We start from the raw sequence: 22,679 nt of genomic DNA, 5'->3' as shown, positions 1-22,679 counted from the left end.
CTGAGTATGTGCATTCATTTAGGTGTGACAACTAGCCACTGCAAACAAAAAAAAATAAAGTTACTTATCTTCAGTATAAGTGTGCCTGAAGTGTCCTCTTACAAATATTCTCTAGGTACAGCTCAATAGTATAAACAGGTGCCACTACGGTGGAGCAATTCCTGCTACTCCAAAACCCCATCAAAGTGCCCTAAAAACAAAATCAAGGAACATGTGGCACATTTCTTAGGGCCCTTAATCTCTTCATCAACCCATCAAGGGATTATGAGAGGGAAGAGAAGATACCATAACCCTCATTAGCCAAGGTCAAATAACTTCCTTCTGTTGGATACATCTTACTAGAAAATCCACCTTATGAGACTCAAAACACAGAGGCAAGGTTGAATAGGGCCTATTGTCCAATGAAGTCTTACAACACACCTGCATGCTCAAGATGCAGGACGTAAGTTTAGGTAAAGTAAGCAAGTATGAATACAAGGCTCACCTAGAAGATATTAACTAAAGGAATCCTTATTCTGAGCCATGGAATCAACCATGGCCCCAGTGGAGATCACACATGCCCACTGGAGGGTCTCAGCTAATGTGAAGCAGATATTGATAGAGCAGTCTATGCTACTGAGCTAACGGCTTCCCCTTTGTACTTCTATATTTCTCCTCCACTGCTTTCCAGTTGCTGCAGCGCCAAGAAACCAGTAATGTTCAGTGCGCTTTATAAATACTATACATACATTCTGAATGGCACTGCTGAACAAACAAATTACAGCAACCTGTTTAATGGTTTTTAGATGGTTTCAGGGTAGCACAAATGAAGCCAACTTCAGATTGCAGGCCAAAGGCCTCTAAAGACACCACACTCCAAGTCCATCCACATGGTTCGGTATGAAAGACCAACACTTGTGAAAAGCTGGTCCACCCTGTGTATGGGAGAAGAGGCCCAAGTGAGTGTCAGGGCAACACACCCAAATCTCCTCACCCAGCCACAGCGATAAATCAACTGCTGAGGATATTTCCACAGAATTTGATAAAAATGCAATTAGTGAAAATGTGTGGGTTTAAGGACGGCCCTGTGGGCAAGTTAATCTGGAACAATGTGGCAGTGATCCACCTGTGGACACAGCAAATATTTGGAGGAGTGAGATTAAGATCATGTCTTTCACCTGGAGTGAAACTCAAGTCTAGAAGCGCACATCCAAAGAGTGCATTAAAGTCTGCATCAGAGCATAGACTCCACGCATTGGACACATTTATCAGGTATCACTGAAGGGCTGTGATCTGGCACATGAATCGAGATGCCCAAGGCACTCAAACCCAACTAACTCAAGGATGTACAGAACTATAAGTCTGTTTTTGACTGAAAGTTAATTCCAGAATCTGTGATCTGAGGAGGAAAATCTGAATCTCTGGTAGAGTATGAATCCTAGAAGGATTAAAATCTGCAGGATATTCCTTTAAGATCAATGTTCAAGTGTAAGTTCCAAAAGGTCACAAGCAAGTCTGACAGGATTCACGCCTAGCATATCTATTTTTTGCCAAAAGGAAGCGGTTCAAAAGAGATCCAGGATGTGTTTCAGACCTCTGTACCTAGGAATCAATATTAAACTGCCTCTTTCAAAGCACCACTGCTAGTGGAGCCCCTAGAAAATGTATGTTCTAAACATATCCTGGAAGAAAGCAGGAGGTTGTCATTTGAGTGGGGTCCTCTGGGTGGGTTGAGAGGCTTTTGATAAATGGCTGAAAGCGGAGGTCAACCTTGATATCCCGATTACTTCCACACCCACTCCGGCGTGGGGGAAGACAGGAGAGACTATGTCCCAGCAGATGGTAGAACGGTAAATGCATGGAATAGGAATCTAGAAACATGCATGCTGCGAACCTTGTGGCTTCTATAACAGGGTTTCAAACCCTAAAATGAAAGATTGTGTCAGGCTTCAAATGTGACGTGGCAACTATAAGACTGCCACCGCTGCACACGGACATCAGTTCTTTCTAATCTCCACACTGTCAAACGCAAAGAGTGAAATCAGAAGTGCAGAGGTTTCAGATCTGTATGTTAATGAACCCTCTAAGGCTATTCCACAGAACTGGGAGAGGTGGGCCAGGGAGAATTGGAGCTAAGTGACCGGGTTAGTGATAGGCTGCATAAAACTGTAAGCTAAGAGCCAGATAGTTAAGGCCTTTCAGAGCAAGTTACGATTACTGTTCACTGAAGAGCCAAGTTTCCAAAGTCTTTCAGAATGAACGCAAAGAAGCCTTTTTAATTCAAGTAGCAAGTTCCAGTTCTGTGCAGTGCAAAGCTCCTACCTCCCAAGGAGGAAAGCCTGTGAGTGTTCAAGTTCAGCCAATAACCTGGTTGGTACCAAAGAGTCCGGCTTGGTACGTATCATCTAAAACTTTGCCTCAGGAACACTGGACCTTCGCCATACAGAGCCTTGCATGCAATGCACTGGGCCATGAAGACACCATGCTTCCTCACTGGCAACCAGTGAGGCCTATTAATGGCCTGAGAGACACCATTAAATCTAGGTACCTTTAGTAGCATCTGAGCAACAGTTTTGAAGTATCTGTAGTTTGTGAATTGAGTTTAGGGAGGTTTTGACATAATACATTACAATAACCTACATGGGATGTGACTACTTTCAGTATTTCTGCCCTTATCCACTGATGTCTTGATTACCCTTGCGGCCACTATTAGCGCAGATTCTGTACTGTGGCCTTTGTGAAACCCAAATTGTTTATTATGCAGAAAGGCAGCCAGCTGCCTGTTCATAAACTTTTCAAAAAGCTTGGCTGGAAATATCAGTCTCGAAATAGGTGTAGTTATTTGGATCTAACAGGTTCAGTTTGGGTTTCTTCGACAACGGAATAATTGATGCAGATTGTGACTGATAAGGGGAAAGAGGGAAAAAAATAAAATAAAAAAACAAAAAAAAAAAAACACACACAAGTTCTCTGTACCAGAAAAGCCATTCTTGAAGGTAAGCAGCTAGTTATTCTGATAGAGGCTAACTATTTCTTGTGAGCGAATACCAACAGCACTTCTAGATGGTGGGTCCTTGGCACGACCAGGACATTTAACAGGACCCCACAAAGTGAAGTACCCATCCTATCAGGAATGCTTTTACTTTTTGCCCCAATCAAGAGAAGCAAAAAACTGATCTTGTCAGCATTCTCTAGTTTGATGTACAAACAAAGAACCCCTTAGGGTCAAGTTGGTGACAGCTTATTTTGGGGCGGGGAAAGAGTATACACAAAGGCCAGCAGAGTAATGGATTACACTATGGGGGAAGGTGGCAACTAACTTTGGCAAAAAAAAAAAATAAGCAGCTGTTGTTCATAGACGAACTAATCTTCTAAATCCAGGCATTGTGTAACAACCGTACACTTTATCCGCTCACTTCCCTAGCAGAGGCGATAGCAACAAGGAACACTGCCTTGTTGGCCAAGAGGCAAATATGATTAAGTTGAAATAGCAAGCACATTAGGCAAGTCCCACTGCAGGTATTGCTAGTACATGTTTCAGTTCCTTCAAAATAAGGAATCACAAGGGACTTGGAGGGATGACTGATAGGATAACGCAGAAGAAATACCGCAAACTGGCTACAACACACACACCTTCTCCCAGTGTCCATAATATACAGACTTAAGAGTACCAGAAGATCACCAAATATTTTGGGTAAGGAGTCTGAAAATCAACTGTCACCAATCAGTATCCAAAATTGAGGGGTGGGTTGTGCAGGTTCTAGCCATACTGTTGCCACAGAATGTTCTCCTGAAGGGGCAGTCAGACCAATGGACACATGCTCCAGAAAGAGGTGGTGGGTGGAACGCTTGCCATAAGTCCAGGCTCTGGCAACTGCTTGTGATGGCATTCCAAACCACTGTTCAATCCCACCACGCCACCTCAGTTTGAGCCAGATCACCTTGCTCCAATAGGAACAGCGCAGCCTGAACTGTCAGGCACTCCCAAACCCAAGCAACTCAAGACCGGCCTTCTTACAAGGGCAAGCAGCAACACTGGACTTCAAAGGAGGGAAAGCAAAGGGGTGGGCTATGGGAAACTAAGCCATAACCATGGGTGGACTTAGCCAGATCTAAACTAAGATTGAATTTCTGCCATCCTGGATTTTGGATGAAAGTTGCTCCCTTAATTTTTGCCACCCTTCTCAGGAAGTGGTCACTCAAGAGGGTGGCAGTCTTCATATGACTGACAGAGGCTCCCCCTACGTTCCACCCCAGGAGCAAGTCTAAATATGTTAGAGCTGCCCCACACTTTCGATCCCAGTAGGACAAAGACAAGGACTGCCCTGCTGGACCCCTGGCCTCCACTCAGGACTGCACCAGCTGCACACTTTGGGCCTTCACTAAGAAAAGGAAGTCACATTACTTGTAGAACCCAAAGAAGAGACACCCTGTAAGCAACTGGTACGAAGGGGCTGACCAGAGTCCCCTGCATCAAGTCCTGCAAGAACAGCCCAGCTGACTAGTGTTCAGTGGTCATTTAAAGAATTTGACCAGGTGGTTTCTGGGAATTGCAATCCCAACCTCTAAGGAGCAACTCTGAGCTGTGAATACACAGGGGGCCCAAAAAGTACTTCTTGAAGAACAGCCAAAAGTTTGGAACATTGACCCCAATTCAACCTCACTTGCAGGTTTGTCCCGCTGAAAAGCTTCGGAGCACCAGACTTCCAGGATTTGACAGGGGGTGGGGCTCGGCTCACAGAAAGGCAATTTGACATCTCATCAAGCTGATTTTTATGTGGAGGACATCATGGAAGATAACCTCCAAAAAAGTTTACGGTGGGAAACTTAACCAAGGCTTCCCGCACAGTCTATCGGAAGAGGGCTCCAATGGGGTTGGCCTCAACCTGTGACTTCATCCTGGTGGGAAAAAAAATCTAAGAATTTTTTACGTGTGAAGGTAAAATTTTAAACGAGGCCTCCAGCTCAGTGTAGCTTAGCAGGACTCCATTGCAGTCAGCCTCAACTTTTGACTATACCCTTTTGTATAGTTCATGGCTGTCAAGCATAGCGGTGTGCAGTAGAGTGGCAGAGTCTTATACAGTGTAGTGTTAGACAGTGGTGGATCATTTGTGAAACCAGTGCATGGTAGTGACTAGTTGGTTTTGAGTTACAGTTTGCTACTTATTTGAATGTGGTGGATAAAAGAACTATAAAGTAAGTTATAACTTTCATTTACAAGGTTTGTTTATTTTAAACTTGGATTGTGTAGGGAAAAGAAGTTTTAACTATAAGCTTCAACCTTTGTTTGCCCCCTTGAATTTCAATGTATCTTTTTTTTTATGTGCTTCAAATACGAGTCGTAAGTGGAGTTATGTGGAGTGACTTACAGTACAGTGGTTTAAAGTCTTGTCAGACTTGATTATTGTAATAGAGTAGTATACTGTACAGTAGTACGTTGTCAATGTATTAACAGTCTCATAGTGGAGTCAAATAGCAGATTGAATCTGCAAACTGTACAGTTGATTGGCGTGTTTAAACAAGAGTCGGTGAGAGACCGTCAGTGGAGTAACATGCTTTAGATTGCAGTAGGGTTAAGTGGAGGATCCTCAATTGGAGTCAGCCTACAGTGGAGGAGAGATACAGTGGTGTATCATATCAAGCTAGAGTGCATGTACTTCTCCCCTAAAACATAACCTTGGAGTAACCACAATTGACATTTAATTTACCTTAAGCCCCTTGTAGAGTAGTGCATCATATGCCCCAGGGCCTGTAAATTAAATGCTACTAGTGGACCTGAAGTACTAGTTGTGCCACCTACTTATATAGCCCTGAAAACATCTCAGGCCTGCCACTGTAGGAGTATGTGTGCAGTACCACTGCCACCCAGACCTGAAATGTAAAACCTCTTGCCAAGACCTACACCCCTCATGCAGGCCCAAGGGAGGCCAACGGGCAGGGTATCACTGGAATGGCAAGAATCTCTTTACTGGTAAGTTGGATTTATTATTTTATAAATGCCACTTTTATCAAGTTAACATTTATCTGCATTCACTGCCCTGCAAGCCTACAGCTTCTCCAATACAATTCTGGCTTGCCGTGGGTGACAGTTGCACTTGTGCATTCCTTTCAGACACCCACAACACAGGATACATAGCCATATCTGCTTACTGATGGTCTTCCTGGGAAAGGGATGGGAGGATCTCACACTTGCCTCTCAAAGGGAAAGGGGTGGGGTCCACTCAAGAGGGCCAATTATCTCCCACTGGCTGTCTGGAGCAGAGACTTATTTGATAGGGGCCGACCTCTGCCCTGCAGGAAAGATCTCAAAGATATCTCCAGAAGTGACTTCAAGGGCTCACTGGCTTGCCCACTTTCTCACTTTGGGTCACAGGGCCATCAAAGACCCCCACACTCGGTCTCAACTATTTCACCCTTGTCAAGAAGGCTGCCTTAACCACCCCCCCCCCCGAGCTACGCTCCGAGAAAATCAGAAGCCTCACGCCAGAATCCCAGCTACGAGCAGGCCATCTAATCTAGGTGGCAGGTGAAGGCACTGCCTGCCAACTTCTACAACCACTGCCAGAATGAGAAGGATCCTGCAGCACAGCCTCTTGCCAAGCAGCTGGAGCAAGCAACCACCACCAAGGGAATCTCACCCCCCCCCCCAAAATCTCATTCTCCTGACCAATTTTATACTTTCGTAAGCAAGTTAATTTAAGAGCTCACAAGCAGTGCAGGGTGGGGCCCAAGTTGGTTAGCTCTGCGTCTTTTGTTAAAAATGTTAATGTCAGTTACATTCACTTAAGCATACGTGTAACACATGCCAAGATTTTAAGAGTAAAATGGGAGATAAAAAAAAAAAGTGGATCCAAATGCTTTTCTCCCATTGAAGGAAAGGCAACTTCAGGCAGAAGGCCAAAATAAAGGTCTTTTTTCCTTAATCTGATGTTTCCCGCTTGATGCGGTCTATTGGTGTATTTTAGACAATACAGGGGGGAGGAGAACAAAAATTAAAATAAACTCTCCACACCAATACAAAGATCACTCAAGAGACCTCTAAACGAGGTGGGAATAAGCTAGGCAACTCACCTTAAATGAGACTGAATTTCAACTTCTCTCCTTAGCTGATGTTCAACTCCTGCCTTCTCCAGCTGAGATTTGAAGAGTACTTTCAATGCTAAAATGAATTTGCTTTGCTGCTCACGGGCAAGATACACATTGCCAAACTTTCCTTTACCCAATGGACGTCCGATTTCAAAGTCTTCCAAACACCATTGTTTTCTAGAAGGGGGTGGGGGGTGTACAACATTGTTACCATTAATGAAGAGTAAAGACAAATGTGGAGTACATTCAGACCATGCTTTTATCAAGTAACCTGACCCAAAACGAGACACTCAAAATGCATACAACTACCCTAGCAAGTGACATACAACCCAATAAAAAAAAAAAAAAACACAGCAACACTGCCAACCTTGATTGAGCAATGAGCAATAACTGCCATTTACCCCCATGCTCAGTCCTAAATGAAATTTAATGCCCTACATCTTAGTTCTCACCTCCAGATTCTTAGTGACCTGGTCTGGCCTTTCTTCTTTTAGGTTACCCACACACTTACTGGGAGGCAAGTGGGCTGCAGGAGAGTCAAAAAAAAAAAACCTGCACAACTTGGCTCAGCTAGCATTTTCATTGTGGATGTTTTCCTCGACTTAATCTGTACATATAGAGGGTGGGTTTTAAATGGGAGTTAGAAAAAAAAAAAGTGTTAAAGAAAATTGTCACCGGTGCCCTCTGGTTTGCATGGATATCCACAACTTTGTGAATGAGCTAATTAATGACCATGCACATATCACTAATTGAAACATTCGCCAAGAAAGCTAGTGTACTTTTGCCTGGAAAATATAGTTGCCTGCACCTAAGAAAATCTTATATGGGACCCAACTGTTTTCTCTACTGTAATTCCACAATTTCCTTTTCCAGCTGGGATTTGTGTATTACCAACTGCTCAGCTGCTTTTTCTCAAACATCAAAAGCCTTTCAGAGTCTAGGGTTGTGAGTTCCATTGTCTTGACGCCTGGAGCACAGGACTTTGGTGACCTGTTAGTCTTCAAATTTGTGTGGCCCCCGATGTCCTCTGATCGAAAACTTTGAGTATTCTGTAGTGAGCTATGCTGACGACATGCAAGTTGGCGTTTCAGGAAACTAGCATTCAGACCTTCAGCAAGTGCTCACATCTCAGTTTCAGCTGTATTCACCAGATCAGTCTTTGAATGGCCAATAACTTTCAAACTAAAAACTGAAGTGTTGCTGCTAGGAACAATTCGTTCTGGTCCCCAGATTGGTGGCCTCAAGATCCAGGCAATCATCCTGTAGCAGTCTACAAAGTTAAGTCTAGTGTTTTTTGGCGAGTGTCATTTTTTAAACAAATTAATTCAGACACTTCTTCCTGCTTTCTCGCTTTGAAAACACTTAGAAAGGTTCTTTCTTCAATTCCTGTATAGTTGAGGAAGCTAGTAAATCACTGGACTCACTTCCGCAAAACTGGACTACTGTAATGCCCTATTATATAGGGACATTCAGAAGCAGCTACTTAAATTTCAGATTTTGCAACAGGCCGTAGCTCAACTCCTTTTAGGAATCCCACAACACCAGTCCGATTCAGAGGCCCTGGTCCAATTGCATTTACTTCCTGTACACAAGTGCATCCATTTTAAAGTGCTGTATGTAGGGTGTAAAGCACTACATGGTCTAGGACCAAAATAGCTAAGAGATACATTCATTTGGAATGTCCAGCAAGTCCTTTGAAGTAATCATTGCCTTGTAATTTCCTGGTTCCACAGTCCAAGAAAGCCCCTTTGGATGTCCTGTGGATGAAGCTACGTCTACCTTAACAGTGGAACTCTTCCAGAAGATCTGAAGAACTGTTTCAGTCTCCAGCTTGAGGAAAACAAAAAAAGCTCAAAACTTATTTTTTTAAATCTGATAGCAGGGTTTTTTGTCCCCCCTTGTTTCAGTTTGTTGGTCGCACCATGACACCCTCTGCTATATATGCACTCTATTAAATATACTCTTTTCCACATCAGAAGCACTGGATCCCCATCCTCTTCAGACAACCCCCAAGTTCTTAAGGGACACTTACTTTGCCGGGGCCATGGTATAGTATGTGACATTGCTTCGCCCAGACTTAAGATGCTGTAAAGAATGGCTTGAATGCTTAACATTGAGACTTTGGTAGGCACCTACTATCAATTGGTGACTTCTGTGCCAGTTTATACTGGTAGCGGAGGAAAACCTAAACAGAGTTTATCATGACTTGCCTTTTCAAGGGGTGTGTGTGTGTATGTTAAGGGGGTGGGGTTGAAAGAAAGCTTGAAATAACTACATTCTAATTGACCCATGCATTCTCAGACACCCTCCCTCCCCCAATCAAAAGCACAAAAACATTCTGCATTTTTAGGCCTTTTGACATCAGATTTAATACTTCCCCATGTGCTCTTTATCTCTCTTCCCTGCCTCAGTCTTCTTGTACAACAGCCAATGATCCACAGCCATAACCACCACTTCCAAACCAGTGAGTTTTAAAAATTGTGAGTAGATACCAGCCTATCAAAGATCTGTCAAAATAAAAATGTTTGAGCTTCTGTATAAGCATAAAGCCAGTCACTTACTTTTTTTCCTGTTCACTAGGAGGGTCAATGCCTTTCTGGTCAGCTTGCTTGTGATTTTTAGCTGTAGATAGAGAATACAAATTCACATTAAAAAGCTTTACGTATAATACTCAGAATGCATCATGACACCATGCCTTATTTTCAGCAGCTTAAAAGGTGGTCCTTGCCTTTCTAAACACAGGCCTAAGAAGAATCAGGTTGGTCACCAAACTGGTATGCTACTCCAAGGTTACTAGCTCTTAGCTAACTAGCTGTGGTGCGCTGATCATTTAGAGCCTTTAGGTCCACAAATTAGCAGCATACTAGGATAATGACCTAACTTTCCATCTTAAAACCCAAGAGATGGCATATCTTCAATATTCCCCACCACCATCCTCCGTGTTTCTAGGTGATCTGAAGGGATGCAGGGTTGCCTCCACACCAGTCTTAATAGCAAGACCAACAACAATACATAACTATGATAGAAATCAGGTAAAGCAGACACCGCAATAATGAGTACCCTATTTACCCATTACCCCTAAAATACACGTGTTGGGGGGGGGGGGGGGGGGGGGGGGGGGACATGCCGAGGGAATAAAGTCTCTACACCAGTCCTTCCAACTGCACCACAACCCCACATTTGGCATACTGGTGGCCCCACACAAGACCCTAGTATATGGTACCCAGAGGGTACTAGGGTATTCCCCATGGGCTGCTGCATGTATTATGCAAAGTGTATCTGCAGGCCTGCCATTGCAGCCTGCATGAGGGAGTGCATGCACCCTTTTCACTACACATCACCCCTATGATAGGCCCTCCTAGCCCATGGGCAGGGTGCAAGTCCCTGTCCGAGGGCACCCCTGCACTAGCAGAGGTGCCCCCACAAACAAGGTCCATGCTCATGGACTTTGGAAATGGGAGCTGCATGGCTTGGTAGGAGTCGCCTCCAAGCCACTGGTATGCTTTGGAGGGCACATTAGATGCCCTCTGCATGAACCAGTCTACAACGGTTCAGGGGCCACTAGTCCCTGCTCCAGCTTGAAACTGGACATTGTAAAGGGGAGCGACCACTCTCCTGTCCATCGCCACCCTAGGGGTGGTGACCAGAGCTCCTGCAGAGGATCCCTGGGTGCTGCCATCTTGAATCCAAGGGTGGCAGGGACCTCTGGGACATCTGGCTAAGTGGCCAATTCCCTTTTCAGTGTTATTTAAGGTATCTCGTGTGGGCCCTCAGATTCAGCTTGCAAGATTACAGCAGGACTCCTCTGCAAACTAGTTCGGCTTCTAGCCACTGGACCCTCCAGGAACCCACAATCTGCATCCACAAGGAAGTCTCTGCTTGCAACATTGTTTCCACAACTCCTTCCAGCTTCTGCAGCATTTCCCCCGGCTCGGAGGGCATCAAATCTTCAGCCTGCACGAGAAGGAATCTCCCTTCGAGGGAGGAGTCACTCCCCCACTTCTGCAGGCAACAACTTTAACAACCAGCTGCTTGGATCTCCTCTCATCCTGAGCTGCGTGGATCCTGTATCACAGGTGGTGGCCCGTAGTAGTCCTCTTGGTCCCTTCTGCCAGTTGACCAACATCAGAGGTGGTAAGCTCTTGCCTTCCCAAGAGGGACAGTACCCCCCTGCACCTCTTGCAGCTACCAAGGCTTGTTGGTATCTCCAAGGAATCTTCAGGCTCTGTATAGCCCCAGCACTCCTTCCTGTGACGCACAGCCCTCTGCGTGCTTCTCATGCAGCAAGGGACCCTTATCCAGTTGTGCTCCGTGGGCTCCTCTGAGACTCCAGGTTCCTCTTCCAGTGGGGGCTGCCTCTTCTCCTGGGTCTTGCTGACTGTCCTCCTAGGCCTACCCCCTCATTTGCACTATTTTCTATTGTTTTCAATGTCTATTTCTTATTATTAGCATATATATCTAGTGTGTTACCTCCTATTTGAGGGTTGCATCTCTAGTACATTTTGTTAATTAGGTCACTAAAATAAAGTACCTTTATGTTAACAGTTTTCTTTCACGTGTGTAAGTGCTATGCGACTATAGTGATACTGCAGGAGCTTTGTGTATCTCCTAGATAAGCCTTGACTGGTCATCCACAGCTACCTGTAGAGAGCCTGCCTTCTAGACACCGCCTACACTATACTTATAGGGGAGACCTGGTATATGGTCTAAGTAATTAAGGTACCCACCACACACACGGCCAGCTTCCTACACTTTTGATGTACAAGTGTACACCCAAAAAGTGGTCACAATCCCAGTCCCTCACCACCCACTACAGTAAGCATTCCATTAACCAACTACAAATGCAAGTCACAGCTCAAGAAGGAACCAGCAAACGCTTCATTCTCAACATGTATTGCCACAATGACAACCTTTATTCCTAAAGAAAAAGCCTCTCCGGCTGTTCCTGTGAGTCTACTTCAAATGACATCTGGCAATTTGCTGTAAAATCTAACATGCATGAAGTGGGAAACACGAGAACTTAAATGAGAAGCAAAAAAATAAAAAATAATCAAACTAAATCCCATCACCATTATTTAACACACTAACAGCAAAAAATGGATACTTGCAGGCAACACTCCCACACATTGGATGTCTAATTTTTCAAGCCACTAGAGCCATCATAAATCTGTTTTAGCACGCTTTTCCTTGCAGTTATAAAGGCATAATAAAGATGCATACTTTTCAGTAGACTATCAGTGTTAAAATTACTGTTCATGCTCTTGAATGGATAAGACCCAATTAATACGAATAGAATTCAGCTGTTCTGCTCGATTCACGTATGCAGTTCCTTTTCACTCTTCAGAACATAAGTAATGCCAAGACCTTAAGGAGACTGATGGGAAAAACAGGAAGGTTTGATAGTGGTGACAGTTATATGGGTGGGAGAGTAGATTTTTTTTTCCTCTACACCTGTAGAAAGAGTGACATCTAGACACCCTCTTGACTTTCAAGAGTGATACAAAATCTTTTAGCCACCTTTGGGCGCTTATTGTCATTTGCTCACCTCAGTTTACCACATGCACTCATTTGGACGCAGACTATGCTGCTATTAATAAAATTACCAGCAACCACCACCCAGAACTCAAGTTAGCTCCCATTTGCTTGAAAGCAGGCATAGTTTTACAGCAATCTAAACAGCCCAAGAATACTTACTAGGTTGTTGCTGTTCCTGTTCTGTTGTCTTTGAAGGTGGTCTACATGCTTGTTGATTTGGGGTCACCAAGTGGGAAGGCTGAGGTCGCACTTGTGTCACTGGTTTGGAGTGCTGCTGGCTTTGCGTCACTTTTGTCTGTTGAACAGAAGGCTTCTGATTGACAGAGACAGTCTTTTGAGTTTGTGATGGAACACGCTGGGCACCATTTGATGAACATAAGATCCTCTGTGGTGGAAGGGCCCCACTATGCCCACTACTTTGAGGCTTGTGTGTCACAGGTACACGTTTTGCATCACCGCCAGCTGGAAGCATACTCTGAAAAGAAGTCACAAATATTAGGAAAAAGCATTTAAAACCGAATTGGTATATTAAAAATTACAAAATTTTAATTTGAGCAAGAGTGCTCGTTAAAAATAAAAAATAAACACGAAGTAGGGCATACCATACTTCACTATTAAAATTTCCAATCCAATTAGCCATAAAGAGTCTGTGTAGGCAAACCTTTAGGTAACAGTGACAGGTGGGCTAAATCTTTTCCAAGTCACAGATGCTTACTGGGTAAGTAACATTTTCTGTTTGATGGCATGTGACTATAGATATGCATGCTTTGCATAGACTAAAGCAGTGCCCTCCAAAAAGCAGTAGCTAACCTGTGGGTGTTGCAGTTAGGAAAAGAGTCTTTAGCACTGCCTGATCTACATTGCTTGTTGGCCAGCCAGAACATGCACAAAATAATGCTTAGTGAAAGTGTGTGGCGTGGACCATGTAGCTGCTTTAAATAGCTCAGCTATAGAGATATTGGCCCCTACTTTACAAATAGATTTTGCTCTAGGAGGTGTAGGTAATGTCCTTTTGGCTTCATTAACATGTCTGCATTCATTCAACTATCCACTTAGCAATGCCAGTTTTGGAAACTGGCTTTACTTGTGAGGCTGCAAAAAAGCAACAAAAAAGTGGTTTAGTTTCACAAAAACCTTGATTTCGGTCATCATAGTACATACCATGAAAAGCCCTTCCCACAACTGAGGGTGGGTGATATTCTGTAAGTGAGCACCCAAGCATGTCCGTGACAAGTCATGTCAGGATTATGTTTGTGGGTGTAGTTGGGGAATCCGGTGTGGGTGGGGGGAAAGCTGCCCTTTTAACAGCTTGCTTGTGTTCCACTACTACAGAGAGCGAGAAGTGTGGCTATCTAATCAACACTAGATCCTCTGTCTGTGACAGACCACTGCTATGATAGACATTCCTGTGGCAGATGTGTGTGCGCGCAGTTGTGCATGTGGCATTATGGCACTGCAGAATGCCATCATACCAAGTAGGCACATGACAGCTCTGACTGTCACTTGTTGACTGGCTTCAAAAGATTGTAGTAGCATTTGGAAACTCTCATGCAGTATATGGAGAACCAGTTCCAGGAATGCTAGGGTAAGACCTTTAAGCAGGTTTTGATGGCTGCGGAGAGGGATGTGTTTCAGTGCGAAAGGGTTTGGTGCTGAAGATAGAACCGGCTGGCTCAACATGGTGCAATATCAGCTGCAAAGGTTTCAGCTGAACTCAAAAGGTCAAGCCAGAGGGCGTGGCGTTCAAACAGATTTTTCGAATGCCCAAAACTAAACCTGCCCTCCGTGAGCTACTCCCCTTCAAATCACTTAATTTTTATGTGTTGCACCTAAGACTGCACATGTACAATGCCTCAGAAGACATTGTTACCTTACAGGGAGCTTAGAGGTCGCTCACTAGCTTGATCCTTTAGGTTAATATCCCCTCTACAGCACTGATGCTGTACTTGAGTGCTTACACTCTTTCTAGGTGCTACTTTAATTTTTAAGCACTGTTTCAGCTGTACCCCTAGTATATTTTTTCCCCTCAGTGCGCCTATCCACATGGTTGCCCCTCCTTCTGAACGTTTGACCATGTGCAACCCCTATCCCTCATGCCCGTTCTCTCCGCCACCCGAGTGTCAGTCTTCCCTCAATGAGGAATCAGGGGAGAAAATTAAAGTAATGATACAGACTGCCATAGCGCTTTCTTTTAGCGGACCTCTTGACTAAAGAACAATGACAATGCAGATAACTCATAGGCAAGATCATTTGCTTTGCCAATGCCATTTTCAAATGCTGGACAGAAGGGAAACAATCAGCAGGTAGGATTCTACAGATGGTCCTGCTGACAAGGCAGGCAAGGTGCAGAGTGAGTCAGTGAGCCAGGAGCTGTGCACAAGGAGGCAAGTGGAAGTAGGAGGTAAGTCAGTTCATGGGTCAATTGCAGGACAACAGGGCACTATGGCTGCAGTTCTAGGTTGTTTCAGAAGTCCATTGACTTGGACTACCTCCTGGTCCTTTTTACAGTGCCATGTGGGTTGTTTTTCTGGATGTTTGAAGTTGGCTGCTGAAGGGTACAGTGCCACCAGACTTGGCATACTTGGCATACTTTGTGTGGAGCTTGGTCTGGCTGCGGTGTCCGGTTCTGGAATTAGCAGTCCATCAGTGAAGTGGACCTCAATGGCTTGTTGATTCCTTGTGGAGTTAGAGTGGTAAATCCACTCTGGATGGAGTTCTCTGCCGGGAGGTCCTCTGAGGTTCTTTAGTGTTTTTCCAGTTGTCCAGCAGCACCTCACTGGAGATTGTCAGGTCCTGCAGGGTTTGGCACTTTTTGAAGCCGCAGGTCCACAGTTCTTGTGCCTTAAATCTCCTTGGTCTTCAGTCTGTAGAATTTGACTTCTTGGTCTAGGGATGCCCAATAAACTGTATTTAGCGGGTGTTTTATGGGTAACCTGGTAGTGACCAATGGGTCATCTACCTTAGGGTGGCCACACCCAGTAAGTGATCACTTACTGCGGACAGAGGTCATTTCCCTACACCCGATTAGCTATTTTCCTTCCACCCAAGATGGAGGAAAAGGAAATAAAGAGTCCACCTCACATGCAACACCATAGGGGTAGTGCATGCTAGGTAGGCCCACCCCTCGCGTCCCACCATTGCTCTAGCCAAAAGAGAGTGTTTGCAACAGGGATGGATATCTGTTGCTAGCAGCAGGCCTGGAGGATGCACATCAAAGGCGGTAAACCCTTTGAAGCTCACCAAAGAGTAGTGCACAGTCGCGAGGGAGTTGGTGTTAGTGCCTCCACCCAGGAAGAGCTTTTTCTGCATCCTGGAGAGAAGGCTCTCACCCCAGGGGTGCAGATGTGTCTGGTGGCGACAGGCTGGTCAGCATCCATGCCAGGGAAGTTAGCTTTTGCAGGAGGTACCTGCAAGGTGACCCCTAGGTACATCTGTTAACAGAACCAATACTGGTTCCAGTTTGGAACGCTCATTCTGAGTTGTTGGATACCAAACAACCCAAGGTTCAGAGCGGCCATCATGTAGGTGTGAAACTTGTATTAACCAGTGTCCAGTATACGTATTAAATGGCTGCTCTGTTCACTCATTAAGTGAGCCTGGTTTGCAGGGGCTCTGAGCATTATTAACTTCTTTTAAGGTACATCACATACCAGGCAAAAAGCGGGGGCTAATCATGTCAAAAAGAAGCCTTTTCTCACACGCAGTGTATGTATATATATATATATATAAAAAAAAAAAAGCTAAAAACAAATTAGGGCAGCAATGCTGCTGGAAGAAAAATTACTTCCATTAAACACCGATCTTTAAGACCAGAAAACTGGACCAAATGTTAGGAAATGACCAATTACCAATGCAACATGATTAACTATTTTGAAGGGTGTACACTAGGCCTCAAATACCCGATAAAAGAATGGCATCATATAATAGTATACCGGAAGTAATTACCGTCAAGACAACACATGAGTGACAATGAAGTGTATGCCTTCGTTGTATGTAGATTTTTCGTAGGAGTTGCTAGAGGCGCGCGCAGCCATTAAACGTAAACTAGCGAGTACGCTTGGAGACTTCGTACTCACTGCAAAATATGAGCTTGGAAAACCAATACTTTAGCATTACCGAGCTGACAGGGATATTTGGTGCACAGAAAGAATCAGTGCAAAACCGCAAGAGTGCGTAGATTAAAAAAAAAAAAATTAACGTTTTTCAAGCATTAACAATAAATGCGATAACACGCTTAGGGATTAATACACCACGGTCCGTTGTATTGAGAGGAGGGACGATATACCCACACTGCCCCGAAATCGTGTAAGCTTTTTCTTTAGTAGTTACGAGTAAAGACCCACAAGGGACGAATTTAGCATTACCTTGACAACGCCGGTAGTTCCATTTTGGTTTTCTTTGCCATGTCGGTCCATTCCTATGAAATGTAAAAGAAACATTTTAGGCTACCTAAAGCTATGAAGATTATTAGATACACAGACTTTCTCACGGAATGAAATCACCAGCTAAGCAAGGCAGCTAAGGAGCACGACAGATGCACTTCATAAAGCATGATTTTAAGAGCCAGGAAATGTATCATGGCGCTATTTTAAAACAAGTACGCTCTTTAGTGTTTCCACGGATTGCTGCCCCCGGTTAAGAAACGTAGTTTCATTACCATTCAGTAGTTTTAGCTGTCGAGCAGGAAAACAGTCTTCTCGAACTGTTAGGAGATCTGACAATGTGTTTCGAACTGCCAAACCCGATGACACGGCTTCCTGTTACGTGCCCCGGGGACAGCGTTCATTCCAGCACTTTGTATAGTGGAGGGACGGCAACGCATGTCTTAAGGAATGACCATATAAGAACCTAGACAAACGATTTTTTATAAAAGGTGGGTCCAACGGCAGCAAGAGTGGCGAGATGACCAGTATAAAGGAAATAATTATCGTGAGATCAAGGAGGCTCACCATGGACACCGCGTCCCTTCCAGTGCGCGTTACTATGGGAGAAAGCGAGAAGCTCCTGTGATAGAAAATATGCAATCGGGATCAGAGGAAAATACACTCGTCCCCATTTCCGCTAGTGTACGTGAAACTAGCAGTTCCACTCAGACTTTTCTATACTTTCCGTAGCGTGAAGTTTTGCTTTACCCACTATAAATCAGGACTTCGAGTACCGGTATGCAGAGAAAAGGTAGGCTGGAATACATGCTCGAACGTATATCTATGGAATTTGGTAGTCTAGCTATCCAGACGTAATCTGCTTCCGCCTATCGTACATCGAATGAAGCAACTACGTAAATTGTCAAACTTAAAAGAAAGAAAAAAAAAAAAAAAAAGTAGTAAACTACCATGAATTATCACCACTGAGCAGAAAATAACATTATCAGGCCCGTGGCCTTCAATTAACATTCTCGACTGAGAGACCATGTTGCCATTTGTGCTCTCAAAGGGAATCAAAACAATTCCAAAACTACACTTTCAATTAATAACCAGATAAATACCTGGTATTCTACCATCTAATCATTTATAGGAAGCACCAATGCTCTTCTGTACCTCTAAAATGCCTAGAAGGTGGGTACACATATGTGTTCCGGCTGTCTTCCAACACCCAATACACTACTCACAAGCAGGCTACAACGACGCTTGAGAGAACTTCAAACCACGAATCTTGATCTGCAGTTTAATCCAAAATTTAGATCACAGAACAAGGAAGATGGCCGCGCCTTGTCCGCTGCCTCTATCCAGGACGCACCGCAACCGGAGGCCCAGCAAAGCTCTGTTTAAATTCAAAAGTGCCCGCTTTAAGTACCTTTAAACTGGTGCCCGTCAACGATTGGCCACCTCGGAAATCCTACTTCGAGCCTATTGGTTAACGAGAGGAACACGCACGTTACGGAGCAACTAGAAACGAAGCCTGACGTCAAACCGCATTAAACGCTACCAGCTCCGCAGCCGACAGAGACATGGGACAGGCAACCGGCTACATTGTGCTCTTACCTTCAGGTGCTGCTCTTTCAAAACAGCGCTGCAGAGGGTCTTACGGACGCAATGTCTGATAACTCATAAACAATTCAAACTCCAGGCATACACTATTTGGAGAAAGCATCCATTTCTTTTAAATTCTTTATGGACATAGAAAAGGAACACGAAGTGACTGCATGAGCAACTTTTGATAAACCTGTTAGCGGCCATCTTAGACGAGTGTAGATTCCAATTAAAAGTATCAACACACATTGCCACAAAGTTATATAATAACTGACAAAGCCAAAAATTCTCGCATTTGGGGCCTACTGGATTTACCTATACCTCTGAGTATGCGAGCACCATGGCCAACAGTAAAAAAACAATCAATGGTGATCCATCTGAAGCAGTAGTGTAATGTTTAGAAGTGCATGTGCTGACGTATGTGCATTCACTATTCCTATAAAATGACTCAGTCCCAATTTTTTAAAAAACTTTACTGAGCTCTGATCAAATAAAAAAAAATGAAAGAGAAGCAGTGTGACAGTTCTTTTTTAGAGTCAAGCCTGCGATAGCATGTGCTAGGTTGCGAGATACACTTGTAAATAGAAAAGGGCTTGGAGCCCATCTGTTACTTAGCATTTGTTGGCTTGCGTGGCAATCTGCTTTACAGCCTTGTAATTGATCACTGCAGGCATATCATTTCCAAACCTGTCTGTGGCACAGGAACCAAGCACTGATTGCTTCCTATCCGCTGCTCCCGACTTGATTGAAGTACTATTTTGTTCTTTTTAATGACTAGTGCCCAGCGGGACAAATAAAATTGTAAAGTTTTTTTAGACCTGACACCCTTAGGGTGGTCAACTTCAACTTTGTGACTGCCTTCCTCCACGTTTTGACACTGTTTTTGCTGGTTTTAGGACTCTGCACACCTTACCACAGTTAACCAGTGGTAAAGAGCATATCTTGTCTCCCTCAAAACATGGTGACATTGACTCATACCAAATTGGCTTATTTAATTTACATATAAGTCCCTAGTAAAGTGCACTATATGTGCCCAGGGCCTGTAGATTAAATGCTGCTAGTAGGCCTGCAGCACTGATTGTGCCACTCACATTAGTAGCCCCTTAACCATGTCTCATGCCTGCCACTGCAAGGCCTGTGTGTGAAATTTCACTGCCAATTCGACTTGGCATTTAAAAGTAATTCTCAAGCCTTAAACTCCCCTTTTTCTAAATATAAGTCACCCCTAAGGTAGGCCTTAGGTAACCCATAGGGCAGGGTGCTATTTAAGTAAAAGGCCGGACATGAACATATGTGTTCCATGTGTCCTGGTAGTGTAAAACTCAAAAATTCGTTTTACACTGCTGTGAGGCCTGCTTCTTTCATAGGCTAACACTAAGGCTACCCTCATAAACTGTTTGAGTGGTAGATTCTGATTAGAAAGGGGTAAACAGGTCATATTTAGTATGGCCAGAATGGTAATACAAAGTCCTGCTGACTGGTGAAGTTGGATTTTATTTTACTATTTTAGAAATGCTACTTTTAGAAAGTGAATATTTCTCTGCACTTAAAACCGTCTGTGCTATACAATCCACATCTGGGCTGGGCTGGTTGACGGCTCCCTTGTACATTTCACCCAGACAACCACAAACACAGGATGCTTAGTCACACCTGCACACATCTGCATACTGAATGGGTTTTCCTGGGCTGGAAGGGTGGAGGACCTGATACTTACATTTCAAAGGACAGTGGCCTGCCCTCACACAATGGACTGCCAAACCCACTACTGGGACCCATGGCAGACAGGATTGTAATAAAAGGGAACCTTGTGCACTTCTAAGCCACTCTTTGAGGTCTCCCACACTTCAAAGGCACATTTGGGTATATAAACTGGTGTGCCTGACCCTACCAACACAGACACTTCTTGACAAGATACCTTCTGGGAAAAAAACTCTGGCCCAGAACCTGCAACCTGCTAAGAGAAGCTGTCTGGCTTCCCAAGGGACTCACCTGACTGCTTTGCTATTAAGGACTGCTGCCTTGCTGTTGCCCTGCTGCCTTGCTGCCCTCTGGCTCTGCTGAGAAGTGCTCTCCAAGGGCTTGGATTGAGCTTGCCTCTGGTTTTCTGAAGTCTCAGGGCCAAAAAGACTTCATCTCTGCAAAGAACTCCTTGTGTGGCGAAAATCAACGCACTGCCTACCCTGCAGTGAGAAAATCACCGCAACACCAAACCAGAATGAGGCAGCCCGGTTCCCCAATTGGAAATCGACGTATCGCCAACGTTGCGACCGGAACTTCAACGCACGGGCCACCAGATCGACGCATCATCGAGCCAGAACGACGCTGCCTGACTTCCTGTGAAAGGAATCGACGCAGCGCCTGCTGTGCAACAGAAATTTCCCCACATCACCCACCAGATCGACGCAGCTCCTCTGACTTCGTCCTGCAGGCCCAGGATTTCTTCGCACCGTTCCCGGAGCGTCCAAATACCCCGCAACCCGAAGAGGATCCAAGCCTGCGTGCCGGGGATTGACGCAAAGCCCTTGCTACATGGAAAAGCATCGACGCACCGTCTTTGTGCGCCCGGAGAAACTGACGCATAACTCCCCGTTTTCCATGCATCTCCCCCTCTGCGGTCCCATGCAGATCATTTAGATGCAAACCAGGTACTTTCCACTCACAAGAGACCATTGTTGTTTTTAAGAATTAAAGACTCTATTTATCATTACAAACGTGCTATTTCAACTTGTATTTATCAAATCTTGATAGTTTTGACCCTAATATTTACTCAGATAAAGATTCTATATTTTTCTAAACCTATGTGGTGTATTTTTGCGGTGTTTGCACTGTGTTATTGCATAATTTATTTCACAAATACTTTACACATTGCCTTCTAAGTTAAGCCTGACTGCTCAGTGCCAAGCTACCAGAGGGTGGGCACAGGATAATTTGGATTGTGTGTGACTTACCGTGACTAGAGTGAGGGTCCTTGCTTGGACCTGACTGCCAACCAAAGACCCCATTTCTAACGTTGGTGATCAGTGGTGAGGATAGGACTTGTATTTGTGCAGTGACATACAATAGCTACGTATACGCTATGTACCCACAGTTGAAGGTCAACTTGATTTTTTAAATCTTTTTCTGCAATTTCGTTTTTCTACCTGACATTTTAATATATTCCTCATTCAACATGTCTCTGGCTGGGTCTTAAGCAGGAGCTGAAGAGTTTGACCTAGCCAAGCTGGAGACATACACTGTTAACTAGCTGAAGGGGTGCTGCAAAGGGATGGGAGTACCTACCCGAGGTGCCTCCAGAAAGGAGGAATACCAAAAGGCGCTGAGGGCCTGGGCTGAAGCCCGTACACAGGAGAATGTTGAGGAGGAGGAGACAGAGGATGGCCCCTCAGAGGATTTGTCACCAGCAGTGGGGGATGCTACCCCTGGAATTGTGTCCCCTACTAAACCAGGGAGCCGTGTCTCTAGCCCTGGCCTTACTGCAGAGGAAAGGAGGGAAGAGAGAGAATTTCAACTGGAAATGGTAAGGTTAAACATTGAAGCTCAACTGGAGGGGAGGAGGGCAGAGAGAGAAGCCAAACAGGCTGAAGCTGAGAGAGCAGCCAAGCAAGCTGAGTCTGAAAGGGCCTTGGGTGAAAATAAACTACTTCTGGCTCATGAACTGAGTCTAAAGGAGCTGGATCTCAAGTCTAGGCAGTCTGAGTCCAGCAGTGATGGTGGCAGCATATAGGTAGGACCTGCTGGGGAAAAGAAGGTTTGTATACCCAAAAATGTGGTGCCAAGTTATGTGGAGGGAGATAACATTGATAAGTGGTTGGCTGCTTATGAAGTTGCATTTGGGCTCATGGAGTTTCTGAAGAGTAATGGGGGCAGCCTTGTGGTGGTATGTACCAGAATTGGGGAGGGTCATACTCCTTACATTGGATCCAAGGGATCAAGACACATATGCACCCATGAAAACTGCTTTACTTGCCAAGTTTGGGCTGACCCCTGAGAAGTACCGTCAGAGGTTCAGTGAGAGCACCAAACTCTCCACCAGAACTGGGTAGACTTTTTGATTTCTCCAGTAAGGCACTGAATGGATGGGTGTAGGGCAGTAAAGTAATGACTATTTGG

At 44.6% G+C, this 22,679-nt stretch overlaps 1 protein-coding gene across 3 annotated transcripts in view; it reads right to left on the bottom strand.

The window, feature by feature from the left end:
- AURKA (aurora kinase A) overlaps positions 1-18,379 on the bottom strand; it is a 32,515-nt gene extending 14,136 nt beyond the window's left edge. The window contains exons 1-5 of one of the 3 annotated variants that reach the window (XM_069243610.1): positions 18,138-18,379; positions 16,965-17,017; positions 12,760-13,075; positions 9,627-9,687; positions 7,051-7,242 (exon numbers count right to left, since the gene is read on the bottom strand). In XM_069243610.1, coding sequence (XP_069099711.1) covers positions 7,051-7,242; positions 9,627-9,687; positions 12,760-13,075; positions 16,965-17,015 — 620 coding nt within the window. In that variant the 5' untranslated portion in view covers positions 17,016-17,017; positions 18,138-18,379. Of the gene's footprint in view, positions 1-7,050; positions 7,243-9,626; positions 9,688-12,759; positions 13,076-16,964; positions 17,018-17,257; positions 17,368-18,137 lie in introns of those variants that run through there. The other 2 variants (XM_069243609.1, XM_069243611.1) reach the window with 2 other exon arrangements.
- Between the last annotated feature and the right edge of the window lie 4,300 nt (positions 18,380-22,679).

Source organism: Pleurodeles waltl, chromosome 7 (genome assembly GCF_031143425.1).
Source record: "Pleurodeles waltl isolate 20211129_DDA chromosome 7, aPleWal1.hap1.20221129, whole genome shotgun sequence".
NCBI classification, from domain to species: Eukaryota; Metazoa; Chordata; class Amphibia; order Caudata; family Salamandridae; genus Pleurodeles; species Pleurodeles waltl.
This window is presented reverse-complemented; position numbering and strand designations above follow the sequence as displayed.